The following is a 19,495-nucleotide window of genomic DNA, read 5'->3' on the forward strand; positions in this document are numbered from 1 at the left end:
TCACATATTTAGAAGATGTTATTGCGGGTGTAGCGAAATGCTTGTGTTCCTAGCTCCAACAGTGCAGTAGTATCAAACAGTTCAGAACAATACACACTAATCTAAAAGTAAAATAATTAAATCAAGAAATATATAAATATTACATCGAGCAATGTTGGAGTGGCATTGACAACAAAAAGGTGTTTATTTATTTAACCTTTATTTAACTAGGCAAATACAGTAGAATAGAATACAGTATATAAATATGAGATGAGTAAAGCAGTATGTAAACATTATTAAAGTGGCCAGTGATTCCAAGAAAAAAAAATCTATGTATATAGTGCAGCAGCCTCTAAGGTGCAGGGTTACGTAACCGGGTGGAAGCCTGCTAGTGATGGCTATTTAACAGTCTGATGGCCTTGAGATAGAAGCTGTTTTTCAGTTTCTCTGTCCCAGCTTTGATGCACCTGTACTGACCTTGCCTTCTGGAAGATAGAGGCGGGAACAGGCCGTGGCACAGGTGGTTGATGTCCTTGATTATCTTTTTGGCCTTCCTGTGACATCGGGTGGTGTAGGTGTCCTGGAGGGCATGTAGTTTGCCCCCGGTGATGCTTTGGGCAGACCACACCACCCTCTGAAGAGCCCTGCGGTTGCGGGCGGTGCAGTTGCCATACCAGGCCGTGATACAGCCTGACAGGATGCTCTCAATTGTGCATCTGTAAAAGTTTGTGAGGGTTTTTGTTGAGGTTTTCCTGTAACTCTCACGGGTCAGGAGGCTATATATGAGTGTGTCATGTTTGTAGGCTGTTACCTTCACATAACACAGAGCTGTACACACGTTGTATATTCAAAACAGGCCCGGCCCAGAGTCACACACAGGTACTCTTTGTTTACAGCATATCATCACTACCACCAGTAGTGAAGGCAATCTGGGGAACAACTCAGAGCTTAGTGTGTCTCCGTCAGCCCAGCCAGACAGAGGTAGTGAGACATCCCTGTTGAGTTTCTAACCAGCATTCTCTGTGGATTTTAATAGTCTGGACAGTTCGGCCCTATGCAGCACTCAGTCCTATCCTTACTGGCACATGACCCGTGTGTTGCCCAGCGTGATCACGGGCTTCTGTTGCATTGTGGGAATCCATGGGAATGTGGTGGTTCTGATAGCCTGATGCTGAATCTGGCACTGTGTGACCTGATGGTCTTGCTATGCCTGCCTCTAGTTATCAACAACCTACAGAGGACCTGGGATCTGGGCCCCGCCGCCTGCAAGCTGCTCTTCTTCCTGATCTATTGCAGCCTGAATGGTAGTGTGCTGACCATCACCCTGCTGAGTGTGCAGCGCTGCGTCCAGGTGCTGTACCCCCACAGCTGGGCGCGGCTAGGCCGTATGAGGGAAGAGGCACTCCTCCCTGTGGGGGCTGGCAGGGTTCATTGCCTCTCCCGCCTTCTCTGTCCTTGACATCAAGACATACGACGGCGGCAAATCCTGCAGCTCACACTTCCAGAGCCTCAGACAAGAAATGGCCATCCTACTTGTCCAAATGCTGCTGGGATTTGTAGTTCCCTGCTGCATCCTGGTGGCGTCCTACTTCTACCTCCACAGGAGGGTGAGCCAGGCGGCCCTGTTCAGGCAGCGGAGGGTGACCAAGCTGGTCATCTGCATCGTTGTGTCCTTCTTCTGCTTCTGGACTCTGCTGCACCTGTTCAACCTGCTGGCCCTGGTGAACTTGGCCGTGCAGAACGAGGTTGTGGAGAATGTGTGTGACTCAGCTTGGAATGTCCTCATGGGTTTCATCATCATCAACAGCTCCCTCAACCCTTTCCTCTATGCCTTCACCTCTTCAGGAATTCCCAGGGCAAGCCCCCACCCAACCACCACATGACACTGGCTTCCATTAAGTAGATATAATTGTTTAAAGCACTATGTACAAGCATTATGTAACTGTGACTATTTTTGTTGTGCTTATATTTTGTTCAAATTATTCTAGAGGACATCTGATATGATTTGTATTTTATTATAGCAGCCAGTGAATGTTTGCATAAGGAAATAAGTGCATGTGTGTTATTCAAAAGTAAAATTAAGGAAAAAATATCTGAGTAACTGACAATGAAATGATCTTGCTGTTGACAAATTAAAAGTTGCTAAGTTCACATTTGCCTGCATCTAGAGTTGACACAATTCAATTACTAATGTATATTTATTTATCAATATTCAGAATGTTATATAAACATAACAATAGAGATTCATAAAAAAACAAAGCTGCCTCTGTACACTATGGATTCAACACAATGGGAAGATGGGGGCGATGACCTCAGGTTGTCAACTGGGGTGAGTCTGGGGTCGCAGCTGTGTGTCCTTGACAACCTTCGTCTGCATGGAAGGGACCAGGTACCGTACAGCCCAGTGCACCATGCCATCAGGAATCCTGCACGACACACACACACACACACACACACACACATAGCTTTCGGAAAGTATTCAGACCCCTTGACTTTTTCCACATTTTGGTAGGTTACAGCCTTATTCTAAAATTGATAAAAAATAGTTTCCCCCCCCCCTCATCATTCTACACACAATATCCCATAATGACAAAGCAAAAACAGGATTTTAGAAATATACATTTACATACACTACCTTTCAAAAGCAAATTTTTTGTCCATTAAAATACCATCAAATTGATCAGAAATACAGTGTAGACATTGTTAATGTTGTAAATGACTATTGTAGATGGAAACGGCTGATTTTTTATGGAATATCTACATAGGCGTACAGAGGCCCATTATCAGCAACCATCACTCCTGTGTTCCAATGGCACGTTGTGTTAGCTAATCCAAGTTTAGAATTTTAAAAGGCTAATTGATCATTAGAATACCTTTTGCAATTATGTTAGCACAGCTTGAAACTGTTATGATGATTTAAGAAGCAATATAACTGGCCTTCTTTTGACTAGTTGAGTATCTGGAGCATCAGCATTTGTGGGTTCGATTACAGGCTCAAAATGGCTAGAAACAAAGAACTTTCTTCTGAAACTCGTCAGTCTATTCTTGTTCTGAGAAATGAAGGCTACTCCATGCGAGAAATTGCCAAGAAACTGAAGATCTCATACAACGCTGTGTACTATGGACCAACATTTTTTTGCTTTTCTTTCAAAAAAACAAGGACATTTCTAAGTGACCCCAAACTTTTGAACGGTAGTGTAAGTATTCAGACCCTTTACTCAGTACTTTGTTAAAGAACATTTGGCAGCGATTACAGCCTCGAGTCTTGGGTTTGGCGTTACAAGCTTGACACACCTGTATTTTGGGAGTTTCTCCCATTCTTCTCTGCAGATCCTCTCAAGCTCTGTCAGGTTGGATGGGGAGTGTTGCTGCACAGCTATTTTCAGGTCTCTCCAGAGATGTTGAATCTGGTTCAAGTCCAGGCTCTGGCTGGGCCACTCAAGGACATTCAGAGACTTGTCCCGAAGTCATTCCTGCGTTGTCTTGGCTGTGTGCTTAGGGTCATTGTCCTGTTGGAAGTCTGAGGTCCTGGGCGCTCTGGAGCAGGTTTTCATCAAGGATCTATGTACTTTGCTTTGTTCATCTTTGCCTTGATCTTGACTAGTCTCCCAGTCCCTGCCACTGAAAAACATCCCCACAGCATGATGCTGCCACCACCATGCTTCACCGTAGGAATGGTGCTAGGATTCCTCCAGAAGTGACACTTGGCATTCAGGCCAAAGAGTTCAATCTTGGTTTCATCAGACCAGAGAATAGTGTTTCTCATGGTCTGAGTCTTTAGGTGCCTTTTAGCAAACTCCAAGCAGGCTGTCATGTGCCTTTTACTGAGGAGTGGCTTCCATCTCGCCGAGTACTGCAAAGATGGTTGTCCTTCTGGAAGGTTCTCCCATCTCCACAGAGGAACTCTAGAGCTCTGTCAGAGTGACCATCGGGTACTTGGTCACCTCCCTGACCAAGGCCCTTATCCCCCGATTGCTCAGTTTGGCCGGGTGGCCAGCTCTAGGAAGAGTCTTGGTGGTTCCAAAGTTCTTTATTTAAGAATTTTATATATTTTTTTAAATTTCACTTTTATTTAACCAGGTAGGCCAGCTAGGAACAAATTCTCATTTACAACTGCGACCTGGCCAAGATAAAACAAAGCAGTGCGACAAAAACAACAACACAGAGTTACACATAAACAAACGTACAGTCAATAACACAATAGAAACATCTATGTACAGTGTGTGCAAATGTAGAAGAGTATGGAGGTAAGGCAATAAATAGGCCATGGAGGCGAAATAATTACAATTTAGCATTAACACTGGAGTGATAGATGTGCAGATGATGAAGTGCAAGTAGAGATCCTGGGGTGCAAAAGAGCAAGAGGATAAGTAACAATATGGGGACAAGTTAGGGTGTGTTATTTACAGATTGGCTGTTGTGGTATCCCAGGTCTACCCCAGGGGATGGTAATAGAGGGGAGGTACGTGAGGCGAAGTTGGCTCCCTCTGCTGGGAATACAGGAGCTGGGCACCCCGACACGGACAGCTCCAAGTGGAGGTAATTATGGTAAAGTGCCAACCAGCTGTGGAGGCCAAATAAAAGGAGCACTGTGGCACACCACGAGAGAGAACGGGGAGAGACCGACACCGAGCAAAAGTAGAGAAGAAGGACCGAGCCAAACCTAAGTGATTTTCTTTGTTATGTTTATTTTCTCAGGTAAAGTTGTTTTTGCGGACTAAAACCTCCCTGTCTATGTGTCAATCTCTGCACGCTCAACCCAACACCCCACGGTTTACCACACTGTGTACAGGTACAGTGATCAGTAAGCTGCTCTGACAGCTGATGCTTAAAGTTAGAGGGATATATAAGACTCCAGCTTCAGTGATTTTTGCAATTCGTTCCAGTCATTGGCAGCAGAGAACTGAAAGGCGGCCAAAGGGAGTGTTGGCTTTGGGGATGACCAGTGAAATATACCTGCTGGAGCGCGTGCTACAGGTGGGTGTTGCTATGGTGACCAGTGAGCTGAGATTAGGCGGGGCTTTACCTAACATAAGCTTATAGATGACCTGGAGCCAGTGGGTTTGGCGACAAATATGTAGTGAGGGCCAGCCAACAAGAGCATACAGGTCGCAGTGGTGGGTAGTGTATGGGGCTTTGGTGACAAAATGGATGGTACTGTGATAGCAAGCTGGATGTAGTCTGAGTAGAGTGTTGGGCGCTATTTTGTAAATGACATCGCCGGTCAAGGATCGGTAGGATAGTCAGTTTTACGTGGGTATGTTAGGCAGCATGAGTGAAGGATGCTTTGTAGCGAAATAGGAAGCCGATTCTAGATTTAATTTTGGATTGGAGATGCTTAATGTGAGTCTGGAAGGAGAGTTTATAGTCTAACTAGACACTTAGGCATTTGTAGTTGTCCACATATATATTAAGTCAGAACCATCCAGAGTAGTGATGCTAGTCGGGCGGGAGGGTGCGGGCAGCAATCGGTTGAAGAGCATGCACTTAGTTTTACTTGCAGTTGGAGGTCTCGGAAGGAGTGTTGTATGGCATTGAAGCTCGTTTGCTAGTTTGTTAACAGTCTCCAAAGAAGGGCCAGTTGTATACAGAATGGTGTTGTCTACGTAGAGGTGGATCAGAGAATCACCAGCAGCAAGAGCGACATCATTGATACATATACAGAGAAAAGAGTCGGCCCGAGAATTGAACCCTGTGGCACCCCCATAAAGACTGCCAGAGGTCTGGACAACAGGCCCTCCAATTTGACACACTGAACTCTGAGAAGTAATTGGTGAACCAGGCAAGACAGTCATTTCAGAAGCCAAGGCTATTGAGTCTGCCGATAAGAATGCGGTGATTGACAGAGTTGAAAGCCTTGGCCATGTCGATGAAGACGGCTGCACAGTACTGTCTTTTATAAATGGCAGTTATGATATCATTTAGGACCTTCAGCGTGCCTGAGGTGCACCCATGACCAGCTCGGAAACCAGATTGCATAGTGGAGAAGGTACGGTGGGATTTGAAATGGTCTGTGATCTGTTTGTTAACTTGGCTTTCGAAGATTTTAGAAAGGCAGGGCAGGATGGATATAGGTCTGTAACAGTTTGGGTCTAGAGTATCTCCCCTTTGAACAGGGGGATGACCGTGGCAGCTTTCCAATCTTTGGGGATCTCAGATGATACAAAAGAGAGGTTGAACAAGCTAGTAATAGGGGTTACAACAATTTTGGCGGATCGTTTTAGAAAGAGGGTCCAGATTGTCTAGCCCAGCTGATTTGTAGGGATCCAGATTTAGCATGGAATGGAAAATGGAATTATAGATATACCTCTCCTTAATGCAACCGCTGTGTCAGATTTCAAAAAAACTTTACGGAAAAAGCAAACCATGCAATAATCTGAGACGGAGCTCAGAACAAGAGTCAAATTAGCCGCCATGTTGGAGTCAACAGAATCCAGAAATTACATGATAAATATTCTCTTACCTTTGATGATCTTCATCAGAATGCACTCCCAGGAATCCCAGGTCCACAATAAATGCTTGATTTGTTCGATAATGTCCGTTATTTATGTCCAATTAGCTACTTTGGTTACCGCGTTTGGTAAACAATTCCAAAGTCACAAAGCGCGTTCACTAAAACGTGACGAAATGTCCAAAAGTTCCGTAACAGTCAGTAGAAACATGTCAAACGATGTATTGAATCAATCTTTAGAATGTTGTTCAAATAAATCTTGAATAACGTTCCAACCGGAGAATTACATTGACTTCAGATGAGCGATGGAACGGAGCTCCCTCTTATGTGAACGCACATGGTGAAAAAATGGTCACCTCATGACAGTGGTGACTCATTCCTGTCTCCTTCGGCCCCCCTTCACAGTAAAGTCATCAGACAAAGTTCTATTGACTGTTCACATCTAGTGGAAGCCGTGGGAAGTGAAAACTCATCTATATCTCACTGTAATTTCAATGGGAGCTTGGTTGAAAATCTACCAGCCTCAGAAAAAATCCAAACAGAAAGTGGAACTTCTCAGGCTTTTGCCTGCCATATGAGTTCTGTTATACTCACAGACATAATTCGAACAGTTTTAGAAACTTCAGAGTGTGTTCTATCCAATACTAATAATAATATGCATATATTAGCAACTATGACTGAGGAGCAGGCCGTTTACTCTGGGCACCTCTGTGTACCTTTCATCCAAGCTACTCAATACTGCCCCTGCAGCCATAAGAAGTTAAAGAACAACCAGGCATCCTCTACTGACGGGATGAGGTCAATATCCTTCCAGAATACCCAGGCCAGGTCGATTAGAAAGGCCTGTTCGCTGAAGTGTTTTAGGGAGCGTTTGACAGTGATGAGGGGGGACCGCAGACCCATTACGCAGGCAATGATCACTGAGATCCTGGTTGAAGACAGCAGAGGTGTATTTAGAGGGCAAGTTCGTCAGGATATCTAAGAGGGTGCCCATGGTTATGGATTTAGTGTTGTACCTGGTAGGGTCCTTGATCATTTGTGTGAGATTGAGGGCATTTAGCTTAGATTGTAGGACGGCCGGGGTGTTAAGCTTGTCCCAGTTTATGTCACCTAACAGTACTCTGAAGATAGATGGGGGGCAATCAATTCACATATGTTGTCCAGGGCACAGCTGGGGGCTGAAGGGGGTCTATAAGAAGTGGCAACGGTGAGACTTGTTTCTGGAATGGTGGATTTTTAAAAGTAGAAGCTCGAATTGTTAGGGCACAGACCTGGATAGTATGACATAACTCTGCAGGCTAACTCCGCCCCCTTTGGCAGTTCTGTCTTATCAGAAAATGTTATAGTTAGGGATGGAAATGTAAGGATTTTGGTGGCCTTCCTAAGCCAAGATTCAGACACGGCTAGGATATCCGGGTTGGCGGAGTGTGCTAAAGCAGTGAATAAAACAAACTTAAGGAGGCTTCTAATGTTTACATACATGAAACCAAGGCCTTTATAGTTACAGAAGTCAACAAATGAGAGCGCCTGGGGAATGGGAGTGGAGCTAGGGGCTGCAGGGCCTGGGTTAACCTCTACATCACCAGAGGAGGAGTAGGATAAGGGTACGGCTAAAGGCTATAAGAACTGGTCGTCTAGTGCGTTCGGAACAGAGAGTAAAAGAAGCAGATTTTGAGGCGCGGAGGAATAGATGATTCAAGCAATAATGTACAGACAAGGGTATGGTAGGATGTGAGTACAGTGGAGGTAAACCTAGGCATTGAGTGATGAGAGGTTTTGTCTCTAGAGGCACCATTTAAGCTAGGTGAGGTCACCGCATGTGTGGGGGATGGAACAAAAGGGCTAGCTAAGGCATATTGAGCAGGGCTGGAGGCTCTACAGTGAAATAAGACAATAATCACTAACCAAAACAGCAATAAACAAGGTATATTAGGGAGAGGCATGTGTAGCCGAGTGATCATAAGTTCCAGTGAGTAGTTAGACGAGCTGGAGACACGGCGATTCAGACAGCTAGCGGGCCGGGGATAGCAGATGGGCCTTCGGGAGATGTCGCAACGGAAGAGCCTGTTGAAACCCCTTCAGACGGTTACGTAGGCAGACCAGTCGTGATGGATCGGTGGGGCTCCGTGTCGGCAGTAAAAGGGTCCAGGCCAATTGGCAAAATAGGTATTGTTGCTCAAGAATTGGCTGATGGACCTCTTCAGCTAGCCGGGAGATGTGCCTAGCTCGAGGCTAGCTCCAGGCTAACTGGTGCTTGCTTCGGGACAGAGACGTTAGCCAGGAGTAGCCACTCGGATAGCAGCTAGCTAGCTGCGATGATCTGGTGTAAAAGTTCAAAGCTTGCGGTAGGAATCCGGAGATGTGGTAGAGAAAAAGCAGTCCGATATGCTCTGGGTTGATATACTGTGCAGACGGGCAGGAATTGACCGGGCTGAGGCTGGCTGATGTCCGAGTTAACGGTGATGACCGCTAGCAGTGGCTAACTGACTACTAGCTAGTAGCTAGTTAGCTGGCTAGCTTCTGATGGGTGTTCCGGTTCTAAAGTGTAAAAAAAATAGCAGATCCGTACCACATTGGTTGAGGCGGGTTGCAGGAGAGTATGTTCAGTCCGTAGATGGAAAATGAGATAAAAAAAGATATATACATGGGACAAACAGACATCTGACTGCTACGCCATCTTGGAACACACATAAGAATGATGGAGGCCAATGTGTACTTGGGGACTTTCAATGCTGCAGAAATGTTTTGGTACACTTCCCCAGATCTGTGCCTCTACACAATCCTGTCTCTGAGCTCTAAATCAAATTGTATTTGTTACATGCGCCGAATACAACCTTACCTTACCATGAAATGCTTACTTACAAGCCCTTATCCAACAACGCAGTTCAAGAAATAGAGTTAAGAAAATATTTACAAAATAAAATTACAACATTTTAAATGAACACAAGAAAATTACATAACAATAACAACGCTTCATACAGGGGGTACAGGGTCAATGTGGACAATCTACTGACAATTCCTTTGACATCATGGCTTGGTTTTAGCTCTGACATGCACTGTCAACTGTGGGACCTTATATAGACAGGTGCGTGCCTTTCCAAATCATGTCCAATCAATTGAATTTACCACAGGTAGACTTCAATCAAGTTGTAGAAACATCTCAAGGATGATCAATAAGGATGATCAATGGAAACAGGATGCACCGGAGCTCAATTTCGAGTCTCATAGCAAAGGGTATGAATAATTATGTATTTCATTTTTTTTTTAATACATTTGCAAAAATTTCTAAAAACCAGTTTTTCGCTTTGTCATTATGGGGGTACTGTGTGTAGATTGCTGAGGATTTTTATATATTTAATCAATTTTAGAATAAGGCTGTAACGTAACAAAATGTGGAAAAAGCAAAGAGGTCTGAGTACTTTCGAAGGCACGGCACACACACACGGTTTACTCACTTTAAATGGCTTAGATCCTTCGAAATGCGGCCACACAGCTGATAAGAATATGAGAACGAAGTGCCATCACTGTGAACCTGAGAGAGCAAGACAGATCATTTACTTCACACCAATCTAACAAAACGGACAGGTTAAAAATTCCACTAAATGGTCTATATATATCCTATTTCTTGGTTGAAAACTGGTCACCCTTACATTGGAGGGCCTCCGGGGGGCTATTGCTGCAACTGCCTTCTGTTTGCAGCTGCTTCCCTCCCCAATCCTGGAAACATCCAGGAGGGCAGGCTGCGGTTCTTCTGCATATTTTCCTCCTCCCAGGTGATATCATTATCCTCGGGGGTCTGCACAGAACACTTCTTCTTAACCTTCCTACACCTCTTCACAACATCCTCCTCTTCCACCTGATCTTGCTGCTCCGTGACTGGAAGTTGATGTGTTGTGGTTGAGTCACTGTGGTGGAGCTTCATGCCAGAGTGTTGGTGCTTTGTAGATAGACTCACAGTGGAGGAGCCGCCACTGGAGGGGAGTAGGCTGTGAGAGGGGCCTGGTTTTTGATAAGGAGGAAGGGAGCGCTCGCCTGACCTTTGGGTGGCCCCATGGGTCAGGGTTGGCACCTGGGTGTTGGTTGCCAGGGGAAACGTTGCAAGGGTGACTGGTTGTGGAGTGGGGTCGAGCAGAGACTGGCTCTTCTGGAGGGAGAAGGGCTCCGAGGTGATAGATTCTGTCAGGGAACCAATGAGAGACAGAAGTTAGAATATCTGTAGTACGGTGCAAAGACAAATGTGGATGGTGTGATGTGTGTGTATAGAGGTTGAATGATTGAAAAGTTAAAAGGAAAGGAGCACACCGTCAGATGCAGAGGAGGTCCTGAGCAGCTCAGCTGCTGGAGCAAACATGTCCCATGGGCTCGCCACTGCTCCTCCGGTCACCCCTGACACCATCCATACTCTCCTCTAGAGAGAGGGAGAGAAAAATATAGATATTTGTACACACACTGGGCTCTATTGTGGTAGCAGCATACTTCAGCTAGCAGTAACTGATAGAAAATACTTAATCTACAGCATGGACCAGTTAACAAACATAACTCACAGGAAAGTGTGGGATCATGGGCAATAGTTATAGTAATAGGTTGGTCACACACACACACACACACACACACCTTATATCTGAACCTTTCAATAGCCCATCTGGTGCCAGTGTGTGTGAGGGTGTTGGAGGTGGAGGGCTGTGGGGAGGGGGGGTTTGTGGGAGTCCTCAAGAGTTCCATCACATCCTTCAACAGAGACTGGGGCCAGTCATGCTGCCACTCCCCCAGCAGCTCTGACAGACTGAACTCTAGTAGATAGGAAACACAGTCATATACACAGGTGTGGCAAACAATAAGGATACAAATCATCAATGTAGTGCAGAGTGTATAGAGTTCCGTACCAGACTGGGTGTTCTGAGTATGGACAGAATCCTGTGCAAGCAGGGATCTGTGGATAAAAGAAAACACATGATCAACAAATACAATATATAAAGTAATGTACACATGTATTATATGCAACAACAAAAAAATGCACAAACACAGACTCTTGTCTCTACCTTCTTGCCCTTTGTGCTGTTGTCTGTGCCCAATAATGTTTGTACCATGTTGTGCTGCTGCCATGATGTTGTCATGTGTTGCTGCCATGCTATGTTGTCGTCTTAGGTCTCTCTTTATGTAGTGTTGTGTTGTCTCTCTTGTTGTGATGCGTGTTTTGTCCTATATACATTATTTTTTTAAATCCCAGCCCCCGTCCCCGCAGGAGGCCTTTTGGTAGGCCGTCATTGTAAATAAGAATATGTTCTTAACTGACTTGCCAAGTTAAATAAAATTGAAAAAAACATAAATACACACACCCCATACTCACCTCCATGTTGTACAGATCTTTCGTCTGACTGAGTTGAGCGATGTGCTGAAACAAAAGCAAGTTGGAGAGTCACTACATTTAATGTGTGTATCACAGGAGGCTACTGAGGAGAGAACGGCTCATAATATTGGCTGGAACGGAGCAAATGGAATGCCATCAAAGACCTGGAAACCATGTGTTTAATGTATTTGTTACCATTTCACTCAATCCGCTCCAGTCATTAGAATGAGCCTGTTCTTCCCAATTAAGGTGCATATGTGTGGGTGTTTGGGTTTGGAGGCCAGGAGGTGCGTCTCTTACCAGCAAGGGCTGTTGTCTTTAGCAGCCCCATCTGATGTGGTGGTCAGCTCACCAACCGATAAGTAAAACTGGCTCCTTGTATGAGGAGATGAGGACACATTTAGAGTAAAATAAAATATGAATGGTAAAGAATAAAGAACAGGAGCTGTCTCTCTAAGACCAAAGGACTACTAGTACCAGTATCATAGGATCATTCACACGCACCTGTTCAGAGTCCATGTTGAACTGCAGGGTGTATGAATACACACACACTGTGCAATTAATGAGACTGGAGAAGCACTCACAGTCCTCCTGCCTACCAGAGGATACCGATAGATAGAAATGCATCACCATTTGTGGTATGGTTTTTAATTATCTTAATACGTTTTGTCTCGTCTTGTTTCTCCTTATGTTGGCTGTTAGATTTGTACTGGGCTTAACAAGAAATGGTTTACAGGTGGGTTTTAGACATACATGTCATTTAATATGATCTCATAGGCCTCTACGCTTGTCCTAAATGTTAACTCACTCCTGAAGAGTCTCCCAGGCGTCCTGGGTCAGTATGGCGGGGATGTGCACCACTCCATCAGAGAGGAACAGCAACGTTGTCAAACCCTCAGTCGACCGGGCTTGGGACTCTGACATCCGGCCGACCCACACACACCTTCTAAACTTGGAACACAGGCCTTGCATGAAGTGTATGTACTTGATGCCTCATTACCCCAACAACATGCGCTTTCATCAGTGTTCTTCTGCTCCTCCTTTGGCTCTGTGCCATAACTCAGGATGACCTGCTCCATCCAGGGCTCCAACTTAGTCCTCCTACCCCGAGTCATGGCCACACACCCTAAAACACCGGAGACAGGCATGTACAGAATAATGTGACAGTTGAGAGTTGATGGCACTACAATTTTCAGTATACTAGCTAGTTACCTGTTATTACACTAACTGGTGTGGTGACTATAATATCCATACACAGTTGTGGATTTATTAGCTAGCTAAACATTGCAGTGAAAAGCCTCTCATGGTACTAACTTTTCCACACATAACTAGTTTACAAACTAAACTAAAATAAATTAGAACTAGGCCTAGCTAATAGAATAGATCATATCGAGAAAACATCAATACCAACTTTAACGTTACTTAGCTAGCTTTGTTGTGAACTGTACGGCGAAGTCTTCCTCCTACTCATGTGACAGCAAACTTAGCTGCTTACACCTAACGTTAGCTAGCTACTGTAGATCCCCTAGGTCAGTGGTTCATAACCTTTTTTGGTTACTGTACCACCAACTGAATTTTGCTTTGCCCGGAGTACCCCCTCATGTGCATTTGACCAGTAGGCCTACGGTCTCATGAGTCTACTCAATTACCCCCCCTGGTTGGGAACCACTGCACTAGGTCGTCAAGTCGTTCAGATTTACACTATTGCATTTGGGAACAACGGCAATTATATATCGCAACTCACCTGATAGTAAAACAACGACAACCACTTTTGAGTCTGATTGATGTAGCGGTTCCACTGAGTGATGTTACTTTATTTACATTCCGTTGGGGAATCTTTCCACAGCAAATGGTTCCCACTGCAATCCCCTATCATGGGAAACACTGTTCACGCCATTTCGATACCAATGTGTGTCCTGTCCCACTGCACACGCACACGTTATATTCCTTTCCTTGTCCATTCATGACACCTTATCTAAAATGTCTGTATTAAAGCACTTGTGGGGAACACCTGTATAGTCCCTTCATCTACCCTTAAAAAAGAAAGGAGATGAGGGAATTATGCCTATAGGAGTAACTTATTGGGAGCAACATCCCCTAGTGTAATTGCTCCCCTCTGTCTGCCCTTGACAATTTGTCCTTGGAGACAGGTGATGGCCAGATATGGTTCTGCTACCACATATTACCTTCATCAATCCAATAATTTCTGTCCGTCAAGGTGTGTCGTCGCGGGCATATGGGAATAGGGCAATGATTCACTCTGGTACTACCATGAAGAAACACTTCTATCTCAGACCTTCTCTCCTTCCACCAACTTTTGTCATACATTTCTGGTTTAGGCTTAGTTATAGACATTCCAAAGAGATTGGGAGCTAGGAACTAACAGACGGACTGAAGCATGATAAAGACATCATGACATTATGAATATTCATTTTAATTATCATAAGTAACTATGTGTCTCATATCCATCTATTGTAAACATATTTCACCACAGTTGATGTATTACATAATCATACAATACGTGCAATGCAAATGTAAACATGGTTGAGAAAAAAAGTACACGTTGCTGGGTCAGTCCATTTGTGTCACACAGAGGGGGTCTCAGTTTTTTGGTTCGATGTTCCACCCTCTGCGGTTTTCTGCTGTGATGTGGTCCCTGTACTCAGTCACATGGACTGTCCCCCGTTTATTTTACTGTGGTCTCCCCTGCCTCTATCACAGTAGTTGGTCCCTTGTTTGACTTGCTCTCTACCACCTCCTTAGTTTTGAACTCTTTTTCATCTGACACATTGGTCCCTCCTTCCCTCTTTTTATCCCCATCCTTTTTACACAACTCTCTTTCTTCATTTGATTTGGTCTCTTCTACTCCCTGCCTCATGATCTCATCCACCTTCTGCAGACCCTCCTCCTTCTCCTCTTTTATGGTTTTGCCTATGTTGTACGCCAATGATTTCTGTTCTTTTTCTTTCTCTGTGGCCCTCCTGACATCTTCTTCCTTGCTACGTTTCTCTTCTGTCTCCTTGTTCCTCTCTACCCTCTCAGCATTCAGGTCATCTGTAGGAGAGGAAAGAGAGGGACAAAATGTTATTTTCAACAGGTTACTTCCAAATTTCAAGCAATATTATTATTACTATTGAACGCACACACTTACTTGTACCCTTAGTCATGGACAGCAGTCCCATTGCAGGATTAAGGCTAATTCTCTCCTCAGGTGATGGTTGAATCGTATTAATTGGTGTAGGGCTAGCAAAGTTAGTGGGGGTTGGACTGGAAGAGTTAGTGGGGCTATGAGTAACATAATTAGTGGGGATTGAGATAGTGGTGTGTGTAGTAGAGTTAGTAGGTTTAGTGGTGTTGGTGGGATTTGAAGGGTTAGTGGGGGTGTTGGTAGTAGAGTTAGTGGGGTTGGGGCTACTGATGAGGACAGAAGAGTTAGTGGCAGTGGTGATATTAGAACAGCCTGTAGAGATAGTGGTGACAGAGCTAGAGTTAATGGGGGTGGGGGTAGTGGTCAGGCTAGTAGAGTTAGTTGGGATGGGACTAGTAGTGTTAGTAGTGGTGTGAGTAGAAGAGAATGTGGGGGAGGAAATATTGGTGGAGTTAGTTGAGTGAGTGGCAGTGGGGATAGAAGTGACAGTGGGGGAGTGATTAGTAGAGATAATTGGAATCGGACTGCTAGGGATAGTAGCAGTGTGAGCAGCACAGTTAGTGGAAGTTGAGCTGGTAGAGCAAGTAGGGATAGGACTAGTAGAGTTAGTGGGGCTTGAGGTAGAAGTGAAGTTGACAGAGTTAGTTGCGCTGGTATTGTGAGTTCCGGTTTGGGTAGCGTTGGAGTCAGTGGAGTTTATGGAGATATGGGAAGCACCATTCATAGAATTAAGGGTCGAGGTTGTTATAGTAGCAGCAGGAGATGGAGGTGGGGTAACTGAATTAGTAATTAGGGTAGTGGGGGTGGGACACAGAGAGTTAGTGGGAGTGAGACACAGAGAGGTAGTGGGGGTGGGAGTAGAAATGTTGTTGCCAGCAGAAGCAATTATGGAGATGGGAGTATTTAGTGTTGGAGTTGTCGAGGCAGTAGTATCAGTAAGGGTAGGGGTAGAAGCATTAGTGGTGGGGGTTGTTGATGTATGGGTATCAGCATTAGGGTTAACAGGTGTTGGGGCAGTAATGCTTGTAATGGTGATTGTGGCTAGATTAGGGATGGACGACGCAGAGGTGGTTGGGGTGGTGGAGTCAGTGGAGGCAGTGGGAGTTGGGGTGGGGGTAATAGTGGGGATAGAGCCAAAGTTCATGTCAGTAGGGGGGGTGGAAGTTGTAATATTCATAGGGCCAGATGTAGTTGTGATGGAGGTAATGGTAGTGGTTGTGGCAGGGTTAGTACTGGGGATGAAGGTGGTGGTGTTGGGGGTGGAGGCTGTAGTATTGATAGGGGTAGGTGCAGACATTGTAGAGGGGATGATGTCATTGGGGGTTGAATTAGAGGAAGTAGCAGTAGTAGAAACGGGGATGGAAGAGTTAGTGGGATCTGGGACAGGGGAGGGAATGATGGTGTCAGTGAGAATAGAATAGTTAGTGGGATCTGGGACAGGGGAGGGAATGATGGTGTCAATGGGAATAGAATAGTTAGTGGGATCTGGGACAGGGGAGGGAATGCTGGTGTCAATGGGAATAGAATAGTTAGTGGGATCTGGGACAGTGATGGGAATGATGGTGTCAGTGGGAATAGAAGAGTTAGTGGGATCTGGGACAGTGATGGGAATAGTGGTGTCAGTGGGGATAGGTTTAGAACTGGTAGGGGTATCAGTGATACTAGGGGTGGGGTCTGTGGGGGAACACGCTTCTCCTTCCTGTATTTGGGCTAGGTCATTCTCAGGGGTGAGATGACCGGAAATAGTGGGAGGTGGGGTTGGGCCTCGCTTAATTATTGGCTTAGGAGGCAGAGCAGGTTTCCCAGCTGACTCATGTGCGGACACACTCTGTCGGACTGCTCGTCTCGTATCTAAAGAGAAAGAAGATACACAAAATTGTATACAATAGTGTGTGTGTTTGTGTGTGTGTGTGTTTACAATGTCTGCATGAGTGTATTTGTGCGTGTGTGTTACCTGATGAGGTGGACATGGTCCGGGGCTTCATAAATGTGGGTGGGGGCTCAGGTTTATTATCGATGATAGTGCCTGAAACCGAGACAGAAAATGAAGGAAAACACATATCCATCACCACACACAGACTCGCACATATACTCTAGCAAGTGTTATATGAGTAAAATGACTTACCCTCTGATTCAGCTTTTTTCATCTCTCTCTCCTGACTCTGTAGAATGGAATAAGAATTTTTATGTTTTCCATATAGACACACAACCACATGCACACTCAGATAAATGCACATACACACCTGTGTCTCTCCTGGCTGAGCTTTGGACACACCAATACGTTGTAGCATGAGCTGGAGGCGCTGCTCAAAGCCATGATGGCTATCAGACGAGTGTTTCTGAAACTAACCAGAACCAAGGAGAAGCAGTCAGTGCTGATAAGAACCAATCCAAACTAAAGAATGATCAAAATAAAAGCAAAAACTATCCTTTCATAGGCTGTGTAGAATTTTTTACCAAATTGCTTTAACCCATCAAGTTTTTTCAAAGGGTCGGTTGAACACATTTGAATATATACCTTCCCTTGTGCAGTGTTCTTGGTGTTCCCAGCGTTGGCTCCGGATCCAGAGAGCAGAATGAGAGACTGTGACTTCCCCTCTCTTAGTGCACGACGGGGTGGAGCCTCACCCCTCAGTGGAGTGGGACCATCAGGAGAGGTTTCTGCTTCCACTGGATCTCCTGTCACAAAGCTGTCATCCACACTCTCCTTCTCTTTCACTTTTTCATTCTCCTTCACTTGATCTTTTTCAGCTCTGGTGGCCTCCCTAAGAGGCCGAATTAGGTCGGCGATGGAGGTCTTCTTGGCCTTCCCCTCTTGGCTTCCCTCTGATTTCACAGCCCTCCGCTTTTTAAGGGTGAAGAACTCGCCCAGCTTCCTCCGTAGGGTTCTGGAAGGGCAAGGGGCGGCGCTAGCAGGCGCTACTTCCACTTCCTGTTCAGTAATGGGAGTTTCCTCAGACTCATTCAGTGTTTTCCTGGAGGAAGAGTCAGAGTAGCACAGGACCAGCATGTGTGTGTTTGTCAATCATAGGGCCCAAGTTTTTCCTGGCCATGTGGCCTGACATGGACAAGCTAGGGCCTGCATGCAGGTAATGTGGTCAGGAAAATGTTATGAATATAGGTTGTAGGTTGTTATGTAGGTTGTTATGAATATGAGCATCTCATAAATTACTCAAATTTAAAGAGGTTTATTGTGAGCTGGTTAAGATGTGTTGGAGATGAGAAAGTGAAGAGTCAGATTATCTAAATTGAGTTTGGTCAGATACTCACACGGTGTCGACAGGAAGGACTCGCTTAGTAAAGAACTCCTCAACTCCCTCATCAACTCGCCCCATGTGATCAGGGACTCCGTTTTCATTGTCAACTACCGATTCCTGTGTCACACCCATGCACACATGCACAGAGAAAGAGATAAGTGTTACGACATCTGTGATTATTAGGTGTTTGTGTGTGAGAATGTGTGTGAGTGCAGTTAGACTACCAGAGAAATAGAAAGCAAAAGGGTTTCCAATTCATGGAAAGAGTGCCATGTTGGATATCAGGTTACTGAGAGCAGTTTACTTCATATAGCACATAGTAATTATTACATAAAATTGTCACCTCATGGGCTCAGACTTCCCTGACACACAGAATATACACATCAACACCTCATACATATATCCCCCAGATCTACATTATCACACTACCATTGGTATGTACAATTACCAATGACTGACTAAGAAAACCATTAAGACCCTATGATGTCATCTCCTGTGGCACTAAGGCTGCCCATGTGATTAGGTTTGGTTTAGTTCATCCAACAAAACCAGCTTTACATGTGTTAATTCTGATCGTGATTGATACAGTACCAATGGCAGGCATACAATGGATAAGGTGATGATGGCTATGGTAGAGAAAATTCACACACACCTACCAAGAAAAACCCCACCAGCTTCAGACCAAGCATTATATAGCCCTAGAAATTAGCCACATACAATCACAATCCTATACACAAATGCAATCCCCCCAAACACACACTATTGGTGTTGAATATGCAAGCAGCTGGTTGCTGTTGCGATACAAGTACCTTGAATCAAGCAGGCACCAGGCATCTTCCCTCCATCCCTCCCGCTCCCCACTGTACCCTATTACATCTCCCCTCACCATTATGCCTCTACACAGCACCCATTTTTTTCCATCCCTCTGTACCTTTGGTCTGCTGGGGCGGAGGTGTTGATTTTGTCGGTGTGGTCTAGGTCTGCTGCGAGTGTAGTGCCTCAGCGCCGGCCCGCCCAATGGAAGCTCCATAAGGGGAGACACGGCACTCCGTTGTCGTGGTGCTCCGTTGCCGTGGCTCTGTTGCTGAGGCACCGTTGCTAAGAGCACCAGCAGCAGTATTCACTGCCTCCACCAAGGTAGGAGGGGCCAAACTGAGCTAGACTGACAGATTTGACAACAAGGGGCCTCGCCTTTCTACCCCCCCACCCCTTCCTCCGAAAGCGTGAGAAAGACCAAAAGAATGAGAAGACAGAGAGAATGGAGTAATTTAGAGCTTGTGTTAGAGGGAGAGCGGTGCAAGGCAGTCTAGCAT

The 19,495-nt window shown here is 45.2% G+C and overlaps 2 protein-coding genes across 2 annotated transcripts; both read right to left on the minus strand.

The window, feature by feature from the left end:
• Positions 1 to 637: 637 nt before the first annotated feature.
• LOC120047497 lies at positions 638 to 13,589 on the minus strand. Its single transcript, XM_038993033.1, has 10 exons — positions 13,522 to 13,589; positions 12,586 to 12,903; positions 12,078 to 12,152; positions 11,778 to 11,822; positions 11,314 to 11,360; positions 11,045 to 11,220; positions 10,733 to 10,838; positions 10,081 to 10,606; positions 9,886 to 9,962; positions 638 to 2,405 (listed from the first exon to the last, which is right to left on the minus strand). The coding sequence occupies exons 2-8, from the start codon at positions 12,747 to 12,749 to the stop codon at positions 10,101 to 10,103; spliced, it is 1,119 nt and encodes a 372-aa protein (XP_038848961.1). The 5' UTR covers positions 12,750 to 12,903; positions 13,522 to 13,589; the 3' UTR covers positions 638 to 2,405; positions 9,886 to 9,962; positions 10,081 to 10,100.
• Positions 13,590 to 14,222: 633 nt separating this feature from the next.
• On the minus strand, positions 14,223 to 19,212 carry LOC120052580 (mucin-5AC-like). Its single transcript, XM_038999575.1, has 8 exons — positions 19,114 to 19,212; positions 18,196 to 18,299; positions 17,444 to 17,900; positions 17,169 to 17,270; positions 17,051 to 17,087; positions 16,880 to 16,951; positions 14,929 to 16,776; positions 14,223 to 14,831 (listed from the first exon to the last, which is right to left on the minus strand). The coding sequence occupies exons 1-8, from the start codon at positions 19,210 to 19,212 to the stop codon at positions 14,464 to 14,466; spliced, it is 3,087 nt and encodes a 1,028-aa protein (XP_038855503.1). The 3' UTR covers positions 14,223 to 14,463.
• Positions 19,213 to 19,495: the final 283 nt, after the last annotated feature.

The sequence above is a fragment of the Salvelinus namaycush genome, chromosome 1 (assembly GCF_016432855.1).
Source record: "Salvelinus namaycush isolate Seneca chromosome 1, SaNama_1.0, whole genome shotgun sequence".
NCBI lineage: Eukaryota > Metazoa > Chordata > Actinopteri > Salmoniformes > Salmonidae > Salvelinus > Salvelinus namaycush.